We start from the raw sequence: 21515 nt of genomic DNA, 5'->3' as shown, positions 1-21515 counted from the left end.
GTGACACTGGCTTCCTTGCTGTTCCATGAACAAGACACTTCATTTCTTGTCTCAGGGCATTTTCTATGGCTATCTCCCATGCCTTGAATACTCTCTCTCTTTATCTTCAACTACTGGTTTTCCTGGCTTCCTTTAAGAGCCAACCAAAATCCCATCTTCTTCACAAAGTCTTTCCCAATTTCTCTTGATTCTAAGCCTCCTTTCAATTATTTCCTATTTATCCTTAATGTAGTTTGTTTGCACATATTTTTTGCTTGTTGTCTGCCTTATTAGATTGTGAGCTTCTTGAGGCCAGAGATTGTCTTCTGTTTATTTTTGTATATGCAGTGTAGCACAATGTGAGGAACACAGTAGGTACTTAGTAAATGTTTATTGACATTTCTATATAACATTCAATCAACTTGGCTACATAATCTGTACATTTGATATGTTTTAGAAAGTAAAACTCATCAAATTAGTTTTGAAAGGAAGTTCCAGCGGATAATTGCATGTAATTTGGATTTTTTTTTTTGTTACTCTGATCATACGTTAAATAATTTCTTAGATAAATCTCATGCAAAAGGTCACTGGAGAGGGAAGAGGACTTATTCTGCCCAACTAACCAGCTGTTTTTCCATATGAAGACCAGGGGAGGACTAGGACATTTTCACACAAATTAAGTACAGGCCTTAGCTTGTTGAATACTCTTTCTATGCTGTGGCTAAGAAAACCTACTTTTGTTTATTATTGAATGACCTCATTTCATTGAATTACCTCAATTTCTTCCAAAACTGAATCTGAATGAACAGATAGGGCCAGGCAGTTGGTGCTGATTCTATACTATTTCAATGCTAACCAGTGAGGACATATTAACTGGCTTCAAATATTTGAAGGACCATTGTATGGAAAAAGTATTAGATATATTTGGTAGAAGTTACAAGTCAGCATACTTTGGATCATTATACAAAAGGAAGAACTGCAATGATTTGCATTAATGGTTTGGAACGGCCTGTCTTTTAAGGTGGTGAGCTCACAAGAAATGTTTAAGTTGTATCATCTGTTAAGAGATTTGGGGGGGGCATCTAGATGGTGCAGTGGATAGAGCTCTGGCCCTTGAGTCAGGAGAACCTGAGTTCAAATCCAGTCTCAGACCAGACACTTGACGCTTAGTAGCTGTGTGACCCTGGGCAAGTCACTTAACCCAAATTGTCTTGCCAAAAACAAAAAATAAACAATAACAATAACAAAAAGAGATTATAGGAAAAAAAAAGTTAGGTTAGTAGGTTGGGTTCAGGATGGCCTAGTAGAGATGACACAGAACATGTGCTCACCAATAATGATGGGCTGTGGATCACTTTTCACACCAATTCCTGCACTGGTGCTTGCTGCAACCTCTACCTGATACTGAATGCCTGGGAATAATCCACCAATCACTACAGATCGAATTGATGCATCCACAGTTTTATTGATATGAAACCGAGTTTCATTTCCCAAACACCAGATCTAGAATAGGTAGAAGAAAAAGAAGAAACCATAATGGAAAGATCAGCCTGGTAATAGAAGACTATTAGAATAAATGTTAATTTTTTAAAGTAGTAATACATATTAATTTTTAAAAATATGTTTATGTAAATTTATCTTCTAAAGAAAAATCAAATATATGCACAAAATTTTAAAAATGTATATTTTAACATATGTGTATATGTATGTTTGTGTGTATGTGCGTACATGTATGTATGTGTATATGTATGTGTGTTTATATATGTGTAACTATCATAGTATAATATTATCCTAATGGGTAATATAGCAGGGGTCAGTTAGGTGGTACAGTGGATAGAGTGTCAGGCTTGGAGTCAGGAAAACTCATCTTCCTGAGTTCAAATCTGACCTCAGATATTTACTAGCTGTGTGACCCTGGGCAAGTCACTTAACCCTGTTTGCCTCAGGTTCCTCAACTGTAAAATGAGCTGGAGAAGGAAATGGCAACCCCCTCTACTAACTTTGCCAAGAAAACCTCAAATGAGGTCACAAAGAGTCAGACATGACTAAGAAACAACAATATAGCAGGCACAGTGCTATCTTATTGCTATGGATATCCTGCCACCCACCAACCCCAATAGAAAATGGAACATTGTGGTGTGAAATATGTATGAGTTAAAGACACTTCTTGATTTTTTTTCTTAATTTTAGCAGAATTTATAGTATTACCCACTATAAAGGATAAGATGGTCACTTCATCTAAAACTCGACATCTATAGACAAACATCTCTGTACTATATTCCATTCAAGCAAATATTTATTTAAATGGTATAAATATAAAAATTAAAATTGACCAACAGGTATGTACATTTTATATAGATATATATTATATACATGTATATATACATATATATCTTTATGTGGATATATTCACATGTAATTACTGGTATCACAGAAGACAAAATAACTGTTGGAGATTAACAATGTTGTTAACATGAAGCTGTTAAATTTCAAGGAATATGATTTGAATTGTGGAATGGATAAATCTGTGTAATAGTGAACTATATTAGACAAGTTCTGCTGTATTTGTGTTTATATAGGTATACACACAAACCTTATGAAATTAACAAAGGGGATGTATTACTGAAAAATTTCTTGTAAAGCTGATATTAAGATGATTCACCCTTTCTGGCTTACTTAAAGTATAATATCAGTAATGTATTTGGGGGAAGAATTGTGTTTCTAGAAAAATAGAAATATAACCTACTACCAAAATATATCAGGTCCTTAAAAGGAAGCAAGAAACCTCACAGGCAGGGTGGGTGTAGAAGAAAGTAATAGATTGATAAGGCTCTATTGATAGTTATTATTTATTGATAGACAATTTAAGACACATTTCTTTACAGGAATGTAATAAATATAAGATTAAACCAATTATTAATAGGGCTCTCTCAAAAGGTTAAGTTGCTTTGAGTTATCTTAAGTAAACGATTAAGTTGCCTTTGAAAAAGCTAAGCCTAACAGCTAAGTCAACATAAACATTCCAGTTAGCCTAAATAATACCTATAGATTAAGTAAACAGATAGATTGATGAGAACTAGGTCCTTTTGTATCACATAGTAATACATAAGATAATTTAGATTAAGACCTATATCTTTCCTTATCATTTAATAAATAGCTTAGAGTAAGACCTCTGTCTTTGTAAAAATAAAATAATCATAGAACTGTAAGACTTTTTTTTTTTGGTTACAGAAGAGGTTAAATTACCTACCAGCCAGAAAAAGGGACTTGATCAAAAGTTAAGCAAGTTCAACTTTCCAGCAAATGTAAGTTAAGTAATCTAAGGTCAGTATATCCCTCCACAGCTTGGAGGATGGAGGTTGACCACTAGTTTAACAATCCTTCTTTTTCAAGATCCAGTTCCCTTTTCTTTTTTTGGGACGCTCTTAAGCAAGTTCCTTTTTCTAGACCCAGTATCCTTTTCTCCAAGACCCTCTGAAGCAAGTTCTCCTTTCTAGAAACTGAAAAACCAAGCCAGTTGATCTGTAGGTTTCTTAAAGTATCATTTCTGGTTTCGAAATGTAACAGACATTAAGCAAAGGCTTCTGGGATGGAATTAAGAAATTCTAACTACTCAAGTGACTTGCCTTGTCCAATGGAATTATGTTCAAAACAAGTTTCTGTAAATTTTTTTAAATCTTCTTTTATATATATATATATATATATATATATATATACGCACACACACATACATATATATGCATATACACACACATACATATACATTACTAATCTATTATATATAAAAATAATTTCTTTAAATCACTCGGGGTCTCTGATATGTGAGGAGTCAGCTGAACTGGTTTAATATGCAAATGCAAGCCTTGCAAATTAAATCATACCATACTCAGACATTTTTTTGCCTCAGTTTCTTTTATTTCAGATAATTAATTTTACAGTGTGGGGTGGAATCTGACATAAGACAAAGATCAGAACTTGGGTTTTGATCCTAAATGCTTTTTTCCCTTAAGATGGTATCACATATTAGTTACGGGTCACCACGACAAACAGTGAAATGTAAAGTTTTTGTTATTTAGTCATTTTAGTTATTTCTGACTCTTTGTGACCCTACTGAGATTTCCTTGGCAAAGATACTAGAGTGGTTTGCCATTCCTTCTCCAGCTCATCTTACAGATGAAGAAACTGAGGCAAACAAGGTTAAGTGACTTGCCCAGGGTCACACATCTGAGGCCAGATGGGATTTGAACTCAGAAGATGAGTCTTCCTGACTCTAGGCCTGGCACTCTATCTACTGTGCCACCTAGCTGCCCCAGTGTAAAGTACTAGGAGTGATAATCTTGGGTTTTCAAATGTCAGTGTTTACATTTCTTTCTCCTGAATGTGTCTTCATTATATGGAGACAGTGGTGTTCTTAATGAAATTGGGCATTATTATATTCATCACGTTATCAATATGGATAAGGAATTCCTTTATTATGAGAATGTTATTCAAAAAGTGTTTTTCATGTGTACTAAAAATAATAATGTAATCTTTTGAATTAAATTCTACTTCTCACCTTAAAATATAAATCCCTGATCAGAAAATGCCTTTAATTCTGCTAAATGTTCTGTGTTAAGGATAATAATTTTGACACTCCATAAATATTTATTAATAACTAAAATTATAGGTTTTCAATTTTCACAAGTGTTAGTGAGATTCAAAATACTTATTTTGTTGTACTCTAATCACGGTACATTTAGGATTTTATTCTTCCCATTTAGACATATTCACTATACCAAATACAAAAGACAGCAAAACATGGGGCATAAACTTTCTACATAAAATCAAAGCAATTCATTGGAAAATCAGTCAATTGGTTGTTTTTTTTTCTCTTCCAAGCAACGCCAAATTAAGTGTTTAATATTTTTTCACTAACTGAAACAGCTAATTTAATCTCAATTATGTACCTCTGTAGAGTAAGAAGACCTATGTTCTATTTCCAGCTTTGTCATATATTAGTTGGGCAACTTTAGGTCACAATTTCTCTGTTCTGTTTCTCAGGAATATCTTCCTTTACTACTGTATGCCACAAGGATATTCTGAGAATGAATCAAATAAAAATTTTAAGTGATATTTTGTAGGAAAAATATATAATTACCAAACTGTACAATTTCTGTATCTAAATAGAATTTTCTGGAATAAAGTACATCTAGTAACTTTTTTTTTCTTTTGTCTCTGGCCATACCTTATATTCCTGGATAATTCCATTTTGATGATCTGGAGGAGGAGGGTCCCAGGAAACACTGATACTCGTGCTGTTGTGGTTTCCAACTGTCAACACTGTGACAGATTGTGGAGGAGCACTTGGAGCTGCAGAATAAGAAGGAAAAAATAAACTAACCTCATGAATATAGTTGCCAAAGCATTACTTTTGCTTAAATAGTGTTAGTGTAAGAAGATCATACTTGGGGCAGCTAGGTGGCGCAGTGGATAGAGCACCGGCCCTGAAGTCAGGAGGACCTGAGTTCAAATCCGACCTCAGACCAAACACTTGACACTTACTAGCTGTGTGACCCTGGGCAAGTCACCTAACCCCAATTGCCTTAAAAAAAAAAAAGATCATACTTAAAGTTATAGTACTCCTGAATATGCATGTATTACCCAGCAATGCTGATTTTAGAAAATGCAATGATAGCTCTAAATGCAAATGTGGTATACATGGAAATTCTTAATAAGGGAAACTTTGCTATACCTTTCACAGCACAAAGCCATTAGGGAAATATATTTTCTCCTAGTACTGGTATTAGAAATTAGTGTTGGAAAAAGTAATCAAAGTTTATTAATCAATTTTTCCCAATTACATCTACACAGAGAGAGATTGCCACCTTTGACCTAAAAAGCATGGTGATCTAATGGAGAAAAAATTCTGGTTGGAACAAATATGTAGGAAAGGAAGACTTGAATTACATAAAAACAGTTTCTTCATAGCTTCCACACAGTCATTCCACAAGATAGAGAATTACTGAAAATCAAATGGTATGCTGCAAACTTTAGCATTTAGGGAAGGAGTTGGGGAACCTGCAGCCTCAAGGCCACATGTGGCCTTCTAGGTCCTCTAATATAGCACTTTGACCAGTCAAAGGCTTAAGCCATGCAGCTAAATAAACAAACAAAAATGTATTAGCAGTATATCTTTAGTTGTGCTGGGGCTAGGGTATGGTATGGGACAAGAGATAGGAGATAACCCCTTAGTTGGCAAATGCTCTTCACTGAAAGGTATCTTCCAAAGCAAATATACAAATAGCATAAAACGCTATATAAACCACTCTGTCAATTAACAATCACAACAATCCTAAACAAAACAGAAAGCTTCATAGTGCTGTGAGAGTTTCTTTTTAATATAAAAGACATCTGTTATACTTATTAGGACAGTACATTGAAGAATTTATAAACTTTCGTGTCTAGCAAGGCAATAAGGTACAAATATTTGAAAAATATGTTGTGATAGTATATTATATGACAGATATGACCATGCATTCACTGGCATATGGCCTAATAGGATCATAACACAGTGCTTTCTGCTTTTCTCCTATGTGAGAATCTCTCTCAGAAATCTGGCACCATGCTATAAATTCAACCACTTATCTGGCAGTCCCATAGTTATTAAATACACCACCCTGAAAAATAACATTTTTAAAAGGTGTTTCTCATTTCCCTTGATGTCTGTTTGTAGAGAACACCATGTCTGCCTCATGACAGGTCAATTATTACAATGCTCAAGCTTCTTTTTAGGGGTGAGAAGGAACCCAAATCACTGCTCATTTTTTCCAGATACAACCCCACTGAATTCTATTTGTTACCTTCGAAAGGCGAAAGAGGGAGAGGATGAATAGATACTGAATTGTGACAAATGCCTGATCTAGAGGAGAAGTCCAACTAAGGAGAAATTGATTTTGGGAGTAGTCCTCAAATGTAGCATTCCATATTAAATTAAAACTAGATAAAGGATTAGTTTCCATTCCCCCACCCCAATTTACTGCCGAGCAAGCTTCCTTTACTGCAAAAGCTAAATGAATCAGTGGTTGATAAAGTTTATCTTCTCACTATTCTGGAATATTTATTTTATTTGGACATATATAATATAAAAAAATCTAGTAATTCTTTTAAAGGGTGGATTTCTAAAAATAGTCATGTATATATGGCTACATTGATAAGTAATAAATATATCTATATGCTTCAATCACAAAAAATACTATTCCTAAAATGTCTGTCTCTAACTCATTAAAATTATTTTAAAAACTCTTTTGAAATGTTTGGTGAACTATGTAATTAGGGAAAGGATGGATAATCCAGTGATTATTTATTTACAGCAAATCATCTCATTTTGTATCAAAATGGCTTACAGAATGTTTTCCTATTTGTCATATTCAAGAAAGTTTTTTAAAGTGAATAAATAATATGGAGGAAAAATATCTGACTGGCAACATCACTTTACTACCTTAATCTATATGCAGATCATATGTTATCTTTAAGCTATGTATAGGTAAAGAATGTTTTAAAAAACTCACTCAGCAGAAATTCATTGAATAAAATCAAGTTGCCATTAATGTAGGAAATTACTTGGCAGACCATGCTGAATTATTCACTACAAAAAAAAGAAATGTCATTCCTTAATATTCTTTATAAATAAACTAGCAAGGAAAAGACAGTGCTTACTTACTCCATGCTCCATAATCTCCCTCCTATTTCTGACTCCTGATTTTCAATTCAAATCAATTCAACAAACACTTCATTCATCCTCTATCTATTTTTTAATAATTATTGTTATTAATCAAAAGCATTTTTAGAATCATTGGCCTCAAAAGGCAGCCAAGAGTACACTAATAACTAATCACTCCAAAACCTACTTTTTCAACAGAATAAAATCTTTATGAGAATGAACAGCTCACATATGGAGAGTATCTTAGAGGAAAATATAATAAAGGAATAGGTAAAGGATTCAAAAATAACTTTCTAACAGTAAAGGCCATCTTTAATCACAAAACTGACTAAAAGGTTTATAGAATACATGATCACACTTTATTGTTATCTTTTAAAAAGCATTTGACCTTTAAACTGCAATCATTTATTTCTTTTAAAAATATTTTTATTGACATCCATTGTTTTCCTACCTACATTTTCAATGTATTCTTGCAATCCTCATCTCCCAACTTTTTTTGTGGTTGTTTAGTCATATCTGTCCCATATTGGGACTATATTTATCATACAAAGAGAGTTTGATAGTGTGTTTTATTTCTTAAATTTTGAGAATAATTTGTAGGGGTATTAATTGTTCTTTAAAAATTTCATCAAGTTTTCCTAAAAATCTATATAGGTTTCTCCTCAACACCTTTAGTAGTTCCTTTTAGGTAGTTTGATTTCCTCTTCTGAGAGCAGATTGTTTAAAGTATCTATCTGGTACTCTGTGAACTAGGTTAGTACTCTGCCTTAATTCTTCTCTTGGGTCGCCTTTACTTCTTAGATCTGGGCTGAATCACTCTCTGCTGCTTTTTTTCTGAGTTATGAGACATTGGGGAACGTGCTCCAGGCAGAGTTTCTGTAGCTTTGAAGGTGTTTAACTTAGGGTCAGAACTAAGTAAAAAGGCAGACTCTATATGGACACATTCAAGGCTTCCTGCTCTTTGAGGGATGGAGAGGGGGTAGAGATGATTCTGGCAGAGTCTCTGTAGAAGTAGCAAGGACCTCTTCATGGATGCTTTCATGTGCTTCTGAGTTAACTATTGCTCCTGCCAAGAGCATGAAGGTATATGAGGAAAAAAATGGAGGTGCTGAATGATCACATTAAGAATGAACTTCCAAGGAGTTAATTCCTAAGGATTTTTACCTTATGGGGGGGAGTCTCCTCCTGCGAATTGGTCTGTGTACAATAATATTTATAGCATTTCTTTTAGTGGTGGCAAAGAAATAGAAACTGAACTATCGATTGAGGAATGGCTGGCAAGTTATTGTATGTGACTGTGATGGAATATTATTGTGCTGGAAGAAATGATAAGCAGGGGCAGCTAGGTGGCACAGTGGATAGAGCACTGGCCCCAAAGTCAGGAGGACATGAGATCAAAAACTTGACACTAGCTGTGTGACCCCGGGCAAGTCACTTAACACCAATTGCCTTTTAAAAAGAGAGAGAGAGAGAGAGAGAGAGAGAGAGAGAGAGAGAGAGAGAGAGAGAGAGAGAGAGAGAAGAAATCATAAGCACAAAAAAACCTGGAAGACTTACATGAACTGATGCAAAGTGAAATAAGCAGAACCAGGAGAACATTGCACCCAGTAACAACAATATTGAATGATGATCTATGATGAATAATTTAGCTCTTATTAGCAGTACAGTGATCCAAGAAAATTCTGAAGGATTTATGATGGAAGGTACTATCTATCTCTAGAAAAAGAATTGATAGAGACTGAATGCAGATCAAAGATACTTTTTCTTTACCTCATTTTTTGGGGGGGGATTTGTCTATGTTTTCTTTCACAGCATGATTTACATGGAAATGTGTTTTGCATGAGTACACATGTATAACTTAGCTCAAATTGCTTGTCATCTTAATGGAGAGAATTTGGTATGCAAAAGTTGAAAAGAAAGGGTGTTAAAATTATTTTACATGTAATTGGGGGAAAATAAAATATTAAATATTAAAACATTTTTTTAAATAATTCAAGAATCCTTGATAGGTATAACCATAGACATAACTCTGATCAGTGATCCCATATCAGTATCAAATGAGGTACAAAACAGAATCATTTATGCTAGCCCAGGGTGTTTGCCTCGGTCATGGAGAATGCTTGACACTTCACAATTGGAAGATAGAGTCCCTAGAGATGGTGAAGTTTTCTAGATGTTCCTATTTGTGAATGCAATTTTATTGATTGCAACAAGCCTCAGATTAGTACAAGTACTTCTTAATGAAATGCATGTCCAAACAACTCATGCAAGAAAATCCAAATGGATGAAGACTGTGCTATGACACACGGCCGTATATCAGTTCACTTGTACATCTACAGTGGATAGGCACTGCAATTCTTCAGAGAATCAAAGAATTGAAAAGGAAGAAGAGAGTGGGCAAGACTGCTTTTGAGAAATTAAAATGGTCTGAAACTCCTCTTCAGCACCAAATCCCACCTTTAAACACCAATATTCTTTTAGGAGTGATATATGGATGTGAATAAGAGTTCACCATTATTTCTTAAGAATCAAAACTATAGATGAATCAAAGGGAATTGATAATGCATGTTATCAGTGATGCCTCAGTAAGCAAGAAGCCCCATAAAAGACATATCCAGGAAATGTGTTATTGGATAAGGATGAAACCAAGGGATAACAGATATACAAACTGGTCATTCTCTGGTACCCCACAAATGTAAAAAGACCTAGAGGAAGGCCTCTAATACATTTGGTAGATCTTACATGGTGGATATATGGGGAAACAAAATACAAGAAGACATCACCATATCCAGTAGCTACAATAATTAGATGATAGATCCATTCACATATTAAAGTATTAAGTAAGACACTGTACAGGGAGAGATGAAAAATAAATAGGGATGAGATAAGTGGACAAATTACCTCTAGACCAAGTTAGAAAAATGTGCCTAAGACTTATCAAATATAAAAAAAGGGAAGAGTGAAAGACAGTGTGATTACTTCTGCTTGAGAAATCCTGGAGCCTTCATGGAAGAGGTGGCATCTGAGCTGGACCCTAGCTCAGCAGTAGGACTGGATGAAAGAAGGACCAATAATAAGACTAGGAAAAAAAAAGGCTGGGACCAAATTGTGGAGGGTCTTAAACTCAAGAATAAAGAATTTGTATGTGACAAGAATTGCAAATGATATGTTCATACCTGTGATTAGGAAGATCATTTTGGCAACTGTGTGGAGGATGGATTAGAAAGAGGACAGAAAGGAAAAAGAAAATCATTTTGCAACTGTAACAGCAGGTTAGGTGAGAGAAAATAAAGGAAGTAGTAAGGAGGAAATAAATGTAAGAGATTTTGTGGAGAAAAGATGTGGGAATGAGGAAGATGGAAGAGATGAAAATGAAATGGAGCCTTCCTATCTAAAATGACTAAGAGAATAAATAGTAGTGCCAAGCATTAAGTGAGGAGAGCCAGGAGGTGGTACAGGTTTTGATGGAAAGATGAGCTTTTTTTAACATAATGAATTTGTGGTACTGATAAAACAACATGGTAATTTTTAGTTAACAGTAATGCAGTTGGATTTCAGTGGAAGTGTTGAGGCTATTGCTATAGATTTGGGAGTGATTTGCATGGAAGTAATAATGAAAGCTATTGAAGTCTGAAACTGTAAAAAGAGAGAGAGATGCTTGAGGACAGAACCCTACTAGATGCCCATAGTTAGCAATGATGATTGAAAAAGATCAGTCAAGAGAATACAAAAAGTGGTCATAAAAATCAAGAAATGAGAGAGGATCAATTGGAGAATTGTCAACAGATATAAGCGCTGTAGAGGAGTTAATAAGAACAATGAATAAAAGGTCACTGGATTTAGCAATTAAGACTTCATGATATCTTCGGAAAAAACAGTTTCAGCAGAGTGATAAGGATAGAAGTGATGTAGCAGATTGAGGAGAGGGTTTATAGTCAGGAAACAGAGGCAGCAAGTAAGGCATATTCTTTATATTTAAGTTTAGGAATACAGAAACTGAATAACTTGAGGCAGTACTAGAGTCAACATTTTTCACAAAGTCCATACCATGAAATGAATAAACAAACACAACAAAAATCAATTTATAAGAGATGTGGGGAAAAAAATCATCCAGTGGGAGAAGAAAAGGCTAATGTTAAATTCCAGCTAAATAAGTTCAGCCTAATAAGCTTGTAATAAATGTTCAATCTCTAAGAATAAGAAAAATTCAAACTTCATGAAAATTAACCTTTACTAAGCAATTTTTCACAGGTTGTTATTACAAGATACTTGTCTTCATTTCGCAAAGCAAATGAAGGAAAGGGAAATTTAAAAATTTAAAAATCTACTATGTGCAGAATACTGTAAGTATAGATGATTAAAAAGGAATTAAAAAAACAACCAAAAATTGACATTATTATGATCTTAGTAAGATTTTATATTAAATTTCAATACTGACCTTCTTCAGTAGTACGAGCTGACTTTGATTCACTGTCCATTCCTTGAAATTCATTAAAATATGGCCGAACTTTAATTTCGTAAGTCACACCTTTTTTCAGATTAACTAGAACAGCACTGCGTTCTGTAGGCACTTTAGCATCTACGGTTTGCCACATTGATGGAGATTGGAGGCCTGATGTCTGGCGATATAAGACTCGATAGCCTTGTATAAATTGGGGCTGACGATCAACCTGAAAAAGTACAGAAAATAGCATTAAAGGGAAATCATTTATGTCTGTGTGACCTTTTGAAGACATTTAACCTATTTCTGTGCCTTAGTTTCCTCCCTGGTAAAATGAAAAGTTGAACTTTAAGGTCTTCTCCAGTTCTGAATCTATTTGTAGCAGTGAGGTTGGGTATCCCATGAAGCATAAGTAATGTGCAATAATGAACAATTTTGTTATTTGAAATTGAAGAGGAAAGAAAAAAAAACACATTTTATAGTTCTTTGTTATTTTCCCCCAACACATACGTATTTATTTATTTTATTTTTAAATTATGGAATAAAAGAAGCTTTGTTATCAATGAAGGTACATATAATATTCTGCACATAATAGGAACTTAACATGGTTACTGAATTCATTCTATATTTCTTAAAAAAAAAAAACCAAAACTCTCCAGACTTTCATTACCATGCCACTATGGATATCTTTCTTCCTTTCCCATCCTCCTTTTCACCTTCCTTTTAAATGCTGTCTATACCCTATTAGGATGTAAGCAACTTGAGGACAGAGCCTGTCTTTTTGTTTGTATTTTCTTTTTTGTATTCCCAATGCAGCATAGTGCCTGGGGCATAGCATACACTTCATAACTGCTTGTTTACTTGTCCTGAAAAACAATTATATGGAACTCTGATTAACCATACTATTTAAATATTACTGTGGCACAGGTAATTGAATGCAATGCATAATTCCCAAAGCATACATTTGAAATATACTGGATGAATTTTTTTTCTAGAAGATTTAGCTTTCTAATGGCAAATTTGATCATCTTTAAACAGATCAAGAGAAAGTGAGATAAAAGCATAAAGAAAAGTGAAAAAGTTTTGCAAGCTTAAAAATATATGAAGTAAAACATGTGCAGGGAGTTGAATTCATTCTGTTTGATTCAGTTTAACAAATATTTATTTTATCTAATATATTCAAGACAGTATTACATGGGAAAAATGATGGATTTGTCATCAAATGACCTACGTTCATAAATTAGGGCCTCTCGCTGCTACTTATCTATGTGACCTTAGGAAGACATGAAACCTATTTCTGTGCCTCAGTTTCCTCCCTGATAAAATGAAAGGGTTGAACTTTAAGGTCTTCTCCAGTTTTAAATCAGGGAGGTTGGATATCTCATGTAGTATGTATTAGGACGGGCCTATGTGGGCCATCCCACTAGACACATATGAAGATAAATTTGTACCCTAGCCATTTCTACTGACACATAGTTTGGCTGTGGTAGTTTCTGTGAATGCACTCTGGCCACACCTGGTCACCCATGGGCTCTATCCTCTAGCTAAAGTGCACGTGTATAATAATGGTCCTTTATTGGTTGATCTCTTAGTCCCTGCAATGGAGCCAGGGAGTTTTGCCAAAGGTGATTGGCCCCTGACCCAGGAGGAGCCACCTATTCATTATTTTTTAAAAGTACAAGCAATCTCTACTATTATTTACTCTTTTATCCTCTTTAAAGTCTTTTTCCTCTATATTCTTGAAATGGAGGGTAAGTGGGATTCCTTCCCTAACACCCCTCTGCCCCTGGCCTAGCAGCTTGAACATGGCAGAAAAAGCATGTCCCTATCTAAATGAGCCTGAACTTGCTCTGTGTGTCTGTGTGTGTCTGTGTATGTGTACGTGCACACATGTGCTTCTTCTGAGCAAAGCTGATCATACTGATGAGGCACTAATGATGGAGCCCTAAAAGGCCCTGGACTTTCCCACATGGCCCAGGTCCCTGGTGTTCATCTGAGGTTCATATCAGTATAATCCTTTCAACTGTCCTGCTGGATTTGACCCTACCCCAATCTCCAATTCTCTGTTACCTCTAATCTATCCCAGCCCTTCATTGTCTATTACCTCTGGATAGCCCCTGTCCACTTCCCACTCTTAATTCCATCTAGACCCCTTCTCTGTTACCTCCCAGTCACCCCAGACTACTTGGCCACTCCTAGATCACATTCAGATCTTTCCACAGTCTTTCTATATTAAAAAGTCCATCTTGCTCCCATTAAATTGCTCTAATTTTTAAAATCTGGCCAAAAGCTCAGACTAACTAGGAATCTTGCCCACCCCAATCAGTGTCTTAATAAGCTTTTTCTCTGCCTGAAAGAATGCTTGAGGCAATTTCTTTCGAGGCTGACCCACACCTTTTGTCCTTGAATTTCAGGGTTCCCAGCACCCCTGGACCACAACATAATGACAACTGTATAGTGTTTCTAGACTCCACAGCAAACTTGTGAATCCAAAGTATCAGGAGATCTTGGTTTCAAGCACCAGGTATCAATCTGCTTGCTACACATAGATTTAGAACTGGAAAAGACCTTAAAGTTCAACCTTTTCATTTCACCAAGTGAAAGGATTAAGAAAAATAAAGCCAAAGTCCCTAGAAAGCAGGGACTTTGACAAGTTATTTAAATAGTACAGATCTGACATGAAAGTGACATGTATTTAACAGTATCATGTTTAAATATTTTAATTACCAACCTCTGAGGAGAGTAAATGAGAATTAAGGATTATTGTTTCATATGTCAAATATTTGTCAAAGCATGCTTATTGAGTTTTTTTTCCTGTTTTGAGCATTTTGAATGTGTCTGAGGGAAGCAGGGGGAGACAATAAGTAACTGTCATGTACCTGATCAATTCTGCATATCTACCACCTTTCTAGAAAGTACCCTGTAAATCTCTTTTGGGGGGATCTGACACAGGAATCATAACCAAGTTTTGTTGATTAGATTTTCCCAAGTTTTACTCTAGGGTGGGGATTGATGAGCCAGAGTATGGGTGGTGGGGGTGTTTTTTAAAGTTCAGGTTTCTTTAGGACTGAACCTGATCCACTTGAGGTCCCTCCTTTGAGGGAGAGAACACCATCTCCTCCACCTCCACCTGGCTGTGATCTAAAATATAATTCTAGGATCTTGCGTCTAAGAAATATAGTTTATCTTCATGGTGAACTTTATCCTACTTATTCCCTCATAACTAATGGTATGATGAAGTTTACTTTTCCTTATTCTCTTGTAACTTCCACCCACTAAAACTAATTTCTATCCTCCAGAGTAAAGCAGACTACTTTTTCTCATGTTATTCTCAAATACTCTCATAGGTGACCTTTTCCCTTACCTTTCCCAGAACCACCTAGGTGGAACAGTAGAGAGAATGTTGGGCTTAGAGTCAGAAAGATGTGAGTCTAAATATGGCCTCAGATACTTAGCAGCTATATGACCATGGACATATCACAATCTTTTTCAGCTTTGGTTTTCTTATCTGCGAAATGGTTATGACCCAGTATGATACAGAATTCCCCATCATTTCCAAGCCACTGCCATATCACATTGCCTTCACTCCAGCAATCATTGTTATCACTTCCTGCCCTACCTCTAATAGCCAGGGCTCTTTTGACTTTAGCTATCCAGTAATGGGCCTCCATGCCACTCCCTAACTATCCTTCTCCCATTAGAAAGCCCTTTGAGGACAGGAACTGTCTTGCTGGTAGTATCTGTATCTTCAGTACTTAGCACAGTGCCTGACATATAGTAAATGCTTAATAAACTATTAATAAACTCTCTCTCTCTCTCTCTCTCTCTCTCTCTCTCTCTCTCTCTCTCTCTCCCCTCCCTCCCTTTCTTTCTGTATTTAAAGAATGATATGATGATCGAACTAAGCTTTCTTTTCTGAAGACTAAACACAGCTTAAAGTTCCTTTAAGTGAGCTTTGAACAGGGAGCAGCTAGGTGGCGCAGTGAATAGAGCACCGGCCCTGAAGTCAGAAGTACCTGAGTTCAAATCGGGTCTCAGACCAAACACTTGACACTAGCTGTGTGACCCTGAGCAAGTCACTTAACCCCAACTGTCTTAAAAAAAAAGTGAGCTTTGAACAGCATTGTTTCTAGTCATTACTAGTCACAATTGATTTAGCATACAGTGGAAGAGAATCTCAAGGTCTCTTTGAAGAACTTTAATATTGATTGTGAAACATGGAGCTGGTAGAGTAGGACTGACCGGCATGGAATGCCCACATCAAAGAAAGTGCTATGCTCTATAAGCAAAGCAGAATAGCAGTAGCTCAAAAGAAACATGAGATGTGCACATCTAGAAATATCTCCATCCCAAATCTTCAAATGGACTATTTACGTTTGATCTGTGGTATAGCCTTTTGAGCTTGGATTGATCTTCTCAGTCAGTCGTGATGTCATCTTGGTCCTCTTCAAGGACCAACAAAAAACTAGTAATTTGGACAAGTTCTTAATTCCCTTTCTAAAATGTGCCAGGCAGATCTAGTCACAGTACTCAAAATGCAGTCTGATCAAGGATGATCTCCTTACTTGCTCTGAACATTATACTTCTATTAATCTAAGTTTAGATCAAATTATTCCATGCTACCAAAATGCTCTTGAAATGTTCTAATACCAAAGGACATTTGACCTAGGTTTCAAGTGATTCAAGAATACTTTCCCATTAACTATCTATGTGACCTTTCCTGAGTCACTTAAGCAAGATTTTGATGGAGTTAATATACGCTTTGTTCTCAATTTATAATTATATCCTTGTGAAGTGGCTGATGCGTATCTTTGTCATGGCCAAACAAATTGCTTTTGTATGATAACTGCTGAATGACCTACAAGCATTTCATTCTATTCTAGCATATGTATGTTTGTATGTATATGCATGTGTGTGTGTGTGTGTGCATATGTGTGCAAAAATGCATACCTATCCATCCACTGGGTCTGTCTTGGTCCTAATTACCAAAAGACAAATTTGTGTTAGTCTCAGCTGAGAAAAGAGTAGACAACTAGGGAGTGAGAAGTGAAAGATAGCCTACTGAAGCAGAGTTCAAAGAGTCAGGAAGTGAAATCAGTCCACTGTAAAGTTTAAGAGCTGTAGTTCTTAAAATGTAGTCTTCCCTTTCAGGTGGTCTGCTAGGTCAAAACTATTTACATAATAACACTAAGACATAATTTGCCTGTTCAAATACTCCTGCCTTTTCCAACTACATATCTGTGTGAAGCCAGATTTTCTTCATATATAACAAAAACCTATCACAACAGGTTGAATACAGATGCAGATAAAAGAATCTTGTTGTCTTTTTAAAAGCCAAGAATTAAAGAGATTTTGAAGAGATATGTAAAACAATGCAACTCCTCACTAATTTTTTGTTATGTTTTGGAAAATATTTTTCGTAAAATTTACTTATGTTAACATGTAATAATGTATGATTTTTAAATAAATTAATACATATTTTACAAATTTATCTTCAGAGAACGCTAGAGTTGGAAACTCCATTAAAGGTCCACTCTGTTGCCTCTTCATGGATTTTCAAAGGTTATGGCAATGAAATGCAAATCTATTAGTATGGGTCTGGAAAAGAAGTTACATTTATTTGCCTAGAATCAGTCTAGTCAAGTTTTAAAAAGCTCATCACCCAATGATATAATTTCCAGTACAGAACTCAATGCCTAAAATATAGAAACATCCAAATAACTTTTGTTACTTTACCAGCTTCAGGAGCCTTCATGCTAGTCAAGCCTAGAATTGACAGGTTTTTGCTACTTTTTTTTCCCTTGCTAACCAATAAGCTTCAAAGTATGGAAGGACAGCATATTTTATAAACAAAAGGAAATGGTTTTGAACATGAAGGGTATCATTCCAAATAGCATTTTTATGCCCTTCAGCACACTTGTTCTTGAGGATTGTAAGAAAATGAAATAATCAGTCACTGTAAAATAAGAGAGTGTAATGTAAGTTATTACCAGTCTTTACAGAGTAAAGTTTGTGTCAGGGCCATGCTGCTGTAACTTCAAAACAAAACGTGGCCCTTGGCTATTTAACATCTATTTTTACATCCTCAGTGATTTAAAGGAAAAAAAACTACTTAATGTACTGCTACTTTATAGAATTATTTAATCAAAATAATTTGAAGGAATTAGAATAGGCAAAGAAGAAACAAAGTCATCAGTCTTTGCAGATGATAAGATAGAATACTTAAAGTATCCTTAGAGAATCAAGTAAAAAACTACTTGAAATAATAAATTTAGCAAAGTTGCAGGATATAAAATAAGCCCACATAAATCATTGGCATTTCTACATATTACTAACAAAGCCCAGCAGCAAGAGATAGAAAGAGAAATTCCATTTAAAGTTACTGTAGACATTATAAAATATTTGGGAGTTTACCTGCCAAAACAAAACCAGAAACTATATGAGCACAATTACAAAACACTTTTCACACAAATAAAGTCAGATCTAAATAATTGGAAAAATATCAGTTGCTCATGGGTAGGCCAAGCTAATATAATAAAAATGACAATTCTACCCTAAATTAATTTACTTATTCAGTGCCATACCAATCAAATTATGAAAAACTATATAGAGATTGAAAAAATAATAACAAAATTCACATGGAAGAACAAAAGGTCCAGAATATCGAGGTAATTAATGAAAAGAAATTCAGGGAAAGGTGGCCTAGCCATACCAGATCTTAAATTACATTATAAAGAAACAATAATCAAAACTACTTGGAACTGGCTAAGAAATAGAGTGGTGGATCAGAAGAACAGTTTAGGTGCATAAGACATGACAGTCAATGACTATAGTAATTTGCTGTTTGATAACCCCAAAACTCCAGCTTCTGGGATAAGAGCTCACTATTTGACAAAAACATCTGGGAAAACTGGAAAATAGTGTGGCAGAAACTAGGCATAGATCAACATCTCACACCCTATATCAAGATGAGGTCAAAATGATTTAGATATAAACAAGTTAGGAGGGAAAGGAATTGATTACCTTTATGATCTATGGAGAAGGGAAGAATTCATGACCAAACAAGAGATAAAGAACATTATTAAATGCAAAATGGATGATTTTGATTGCATTAAATTGGAAAGTTTTTGTACAAACAAGGCCAATGCAACCAAGATTAGAAGGGAAGCAGAAAGCTGAAACAATTTTTACAACCAGTATCTCTGATAAAGGCCTCATTTGTAATATATATAAAGAACTGAATCAACTTTATAAGAATACAAGTCATTCCCCAATTGATAAATGGTCAAAGGATATGAACAGGCAGTTTTCAGAAGAAGAAATTAAAGCTATGTATAGTCATATAAAAAATGCTCTAAATCACTATTGATTACAGAAATGCAACTCAAAACAACTCTGAGGTACCACATCACACCTATCAGATTGGTTAACATGACAAAACAGGAAAACAATAAATGTTGGAGAAGATGTGGGAAAATTGGAACATTAATGCATTGTTTGTTGAGTTGTGAATTGATCCAACCATTTTGGAAAACAATTTGGAACTATGCCCAAAGGGCAATAAAACTGTGCATACCCTTTGACCCAGAAATACCACTTCTAGGGCTGTATCTCAAAGAGATCATAAAAATGGGAAAAAGACCCACATATACAAAAATATTTATAGTAGCTCTTTTTGTGGGGCCAAGAATTGGAAATTGAGGGGATGCCCATTTGTTGGGAATTGACTGAAAAAGTTGCGGTATATGAATGTAGTGGAATGCTATTGTGCTATAAGAAATGATGAACCGGCAGACTTCAGAAAAACCTTGAAAGACTTACATGAACCGATGCTGAGTGAAATGAGCAGAACCAGGAGAACACTGCACATAGTAACAGCAACATTGTACACTGACTAACTTTGATAGACTTAGCTCTTCCTAGCAGTGCAAGGATCTAAGACAACTCCAAAAGACTCATGATGGAAAATGCTATCCATATCTGAAGAAAAAGCTATGGAGTCTGAATGCAGATCAAAGTGTACTATTTGCTCTCTCTCTCTCTTTTCCCTCTCGTTTTGTTCTTCTTTCTCATGATTCCACTCATTGGTTCTAATTCTTCTTTACAACATGACTAATGTGAAAATGTTTAATATGAATGTATACATAAAGCCTACATCAGATTGCACACTGTTTTGGGGAGGGTGGATGGGAGGGAGAGGGAGAAAATTTTAAACTCGAAATCTTATGGAAGTGAATGTTGAAAACTAAAAATAAATAATTTTTTAAAAAAAGAAATACTTAATCAGCCATTAAAAGAACACAGTAGTTTTTTATTTAAAATTATAAAATTACATGCCATGTTTAATAAGTATATTTCAAGAAATGTTTATATTTAATGCATCATGACCCAATGCCCCCAAAAAATCAAATCACAGGGCATGGATTTACTTCTCAGGGGGAGGGTTGAAACTAGGAATATAATTTTATTGTTTCAGTTTTATTTGGATAGTTTCTTATACAAATATAATTCTTAAATCTTTCCACAGACTGTGCTTGGCCATTTTTCTTAATTTACCGTCTTTTGGCACTTTTTCTTTGGCCCTAAAATTATTGTTGTCATAAATAAAGAAAAAGTAACAATAACAAATGCTTTTTATTTTAAATTTGTAATACTCAAACTTTGGTTGAAATACTTCAGTCTGAGACTTCTCTATTTTTAGAACTCCATAGCTACCAAACCCAGAGAGATAGATATGTGATCCTTTCTATTTAGATATCTAGGTGGTTGATTCCACTTTTAGAGCTGAGCCTACACAAGTAGGATTTCCTTCACCTGTTGACAGTTCTCTGTCAGAGATTTTCTAGAATTAGTGCTACGCTTATTTGGGGATATAGTAAGAATATGTGAGTCCTGAACTAAACCTTGAGTACACTTATTTATTTATTTATTTATTTTTGGTGTTTATCAGATCAACCACCTTGCTTCTTTCACATATATGTACGCATATTATAGAATGCATATATATGTATATTCCTAACAGCTTGTTGTTATGACATTAAAACAAGTCAAACAAGAAGCAAAAAGTTAAATTTATGAAGCCAAATAGAGATGTTTCATCAAAATTGTCACTGTTAAGAAACCTTGCAACATATGTTATAACAACATCATGTTTGCATTTTGTAAACTTATCTGCATTCACTTTTAAGTGAATTTATGCAGGGAAAGAGAGGCATAACTCACAATAATAGCTTGTTAATACTGAAAGAAGCAAGCTGTGTTTTTAAGAAGAACATTAAGCAGCTGTTTCCAGATGAAGGGAGTCTGTAAATCAGGGTAAATTGGTTTTATCCATGTTTTATTTTCATTAATTAAATGTTTTACAGACTTTATGAACCCCATGTTTATGACAAAATG

At 34.9% G+C, this 21515-nt stretch overlaps 1 protein-coding gene across 1 annotated transcript in view; it reads right to left on the bottom strand.

Annotated features, from left to right (window-relative positions):
• Positions 1-21515, bottom strand: part of ROBO2 (roundabout guidance receptor 2) — a 709376-nt gene that overhangs the window by 76631 nt on the left and 611230 nt on the right. Inside the window, exons 15-17 of the mRNA XM_078147421.1 lie at positions 12117-12348; positions 5204-5328; positions 1311-1482 (exon numbers count right to left, since the gene is read on the bottom strand). Of these exons, the coding sequence (XP_078003547.1) occupies positions 1311-1482; positions 5204-5328; positions 12117-12348 (529 nt within the window). The remainder of the gene's footprint in view (positions 1-1310; positions 1483-5203; positions 5329-12116; positions 12349-21515) is intronic.

The sequence above is a fragment of the Phascolarctos cinereus genome, unplaced genomic scaffold (genome assembly GCF_003287225.1).
Source record: "Phascolarctos cinereus isolate Bilbo 61053 unplaced genomic scaffold, phaCin_HiC Scaffold_7;HRSCAF=346, whole genome shotgun sequence".
Lineage (NCBI taxonomy): Eukaryota > Metazoa > Chordata > Mammalia > Diprotodontia > Phascolarctidae > Phascolarctos > Phascolarctos cinereus.
The sequence above is the reverse complement of the archived record's forward strand: the minus strand, read 5'-3'. Positions and strand labels throughout refer to the sequence as shown.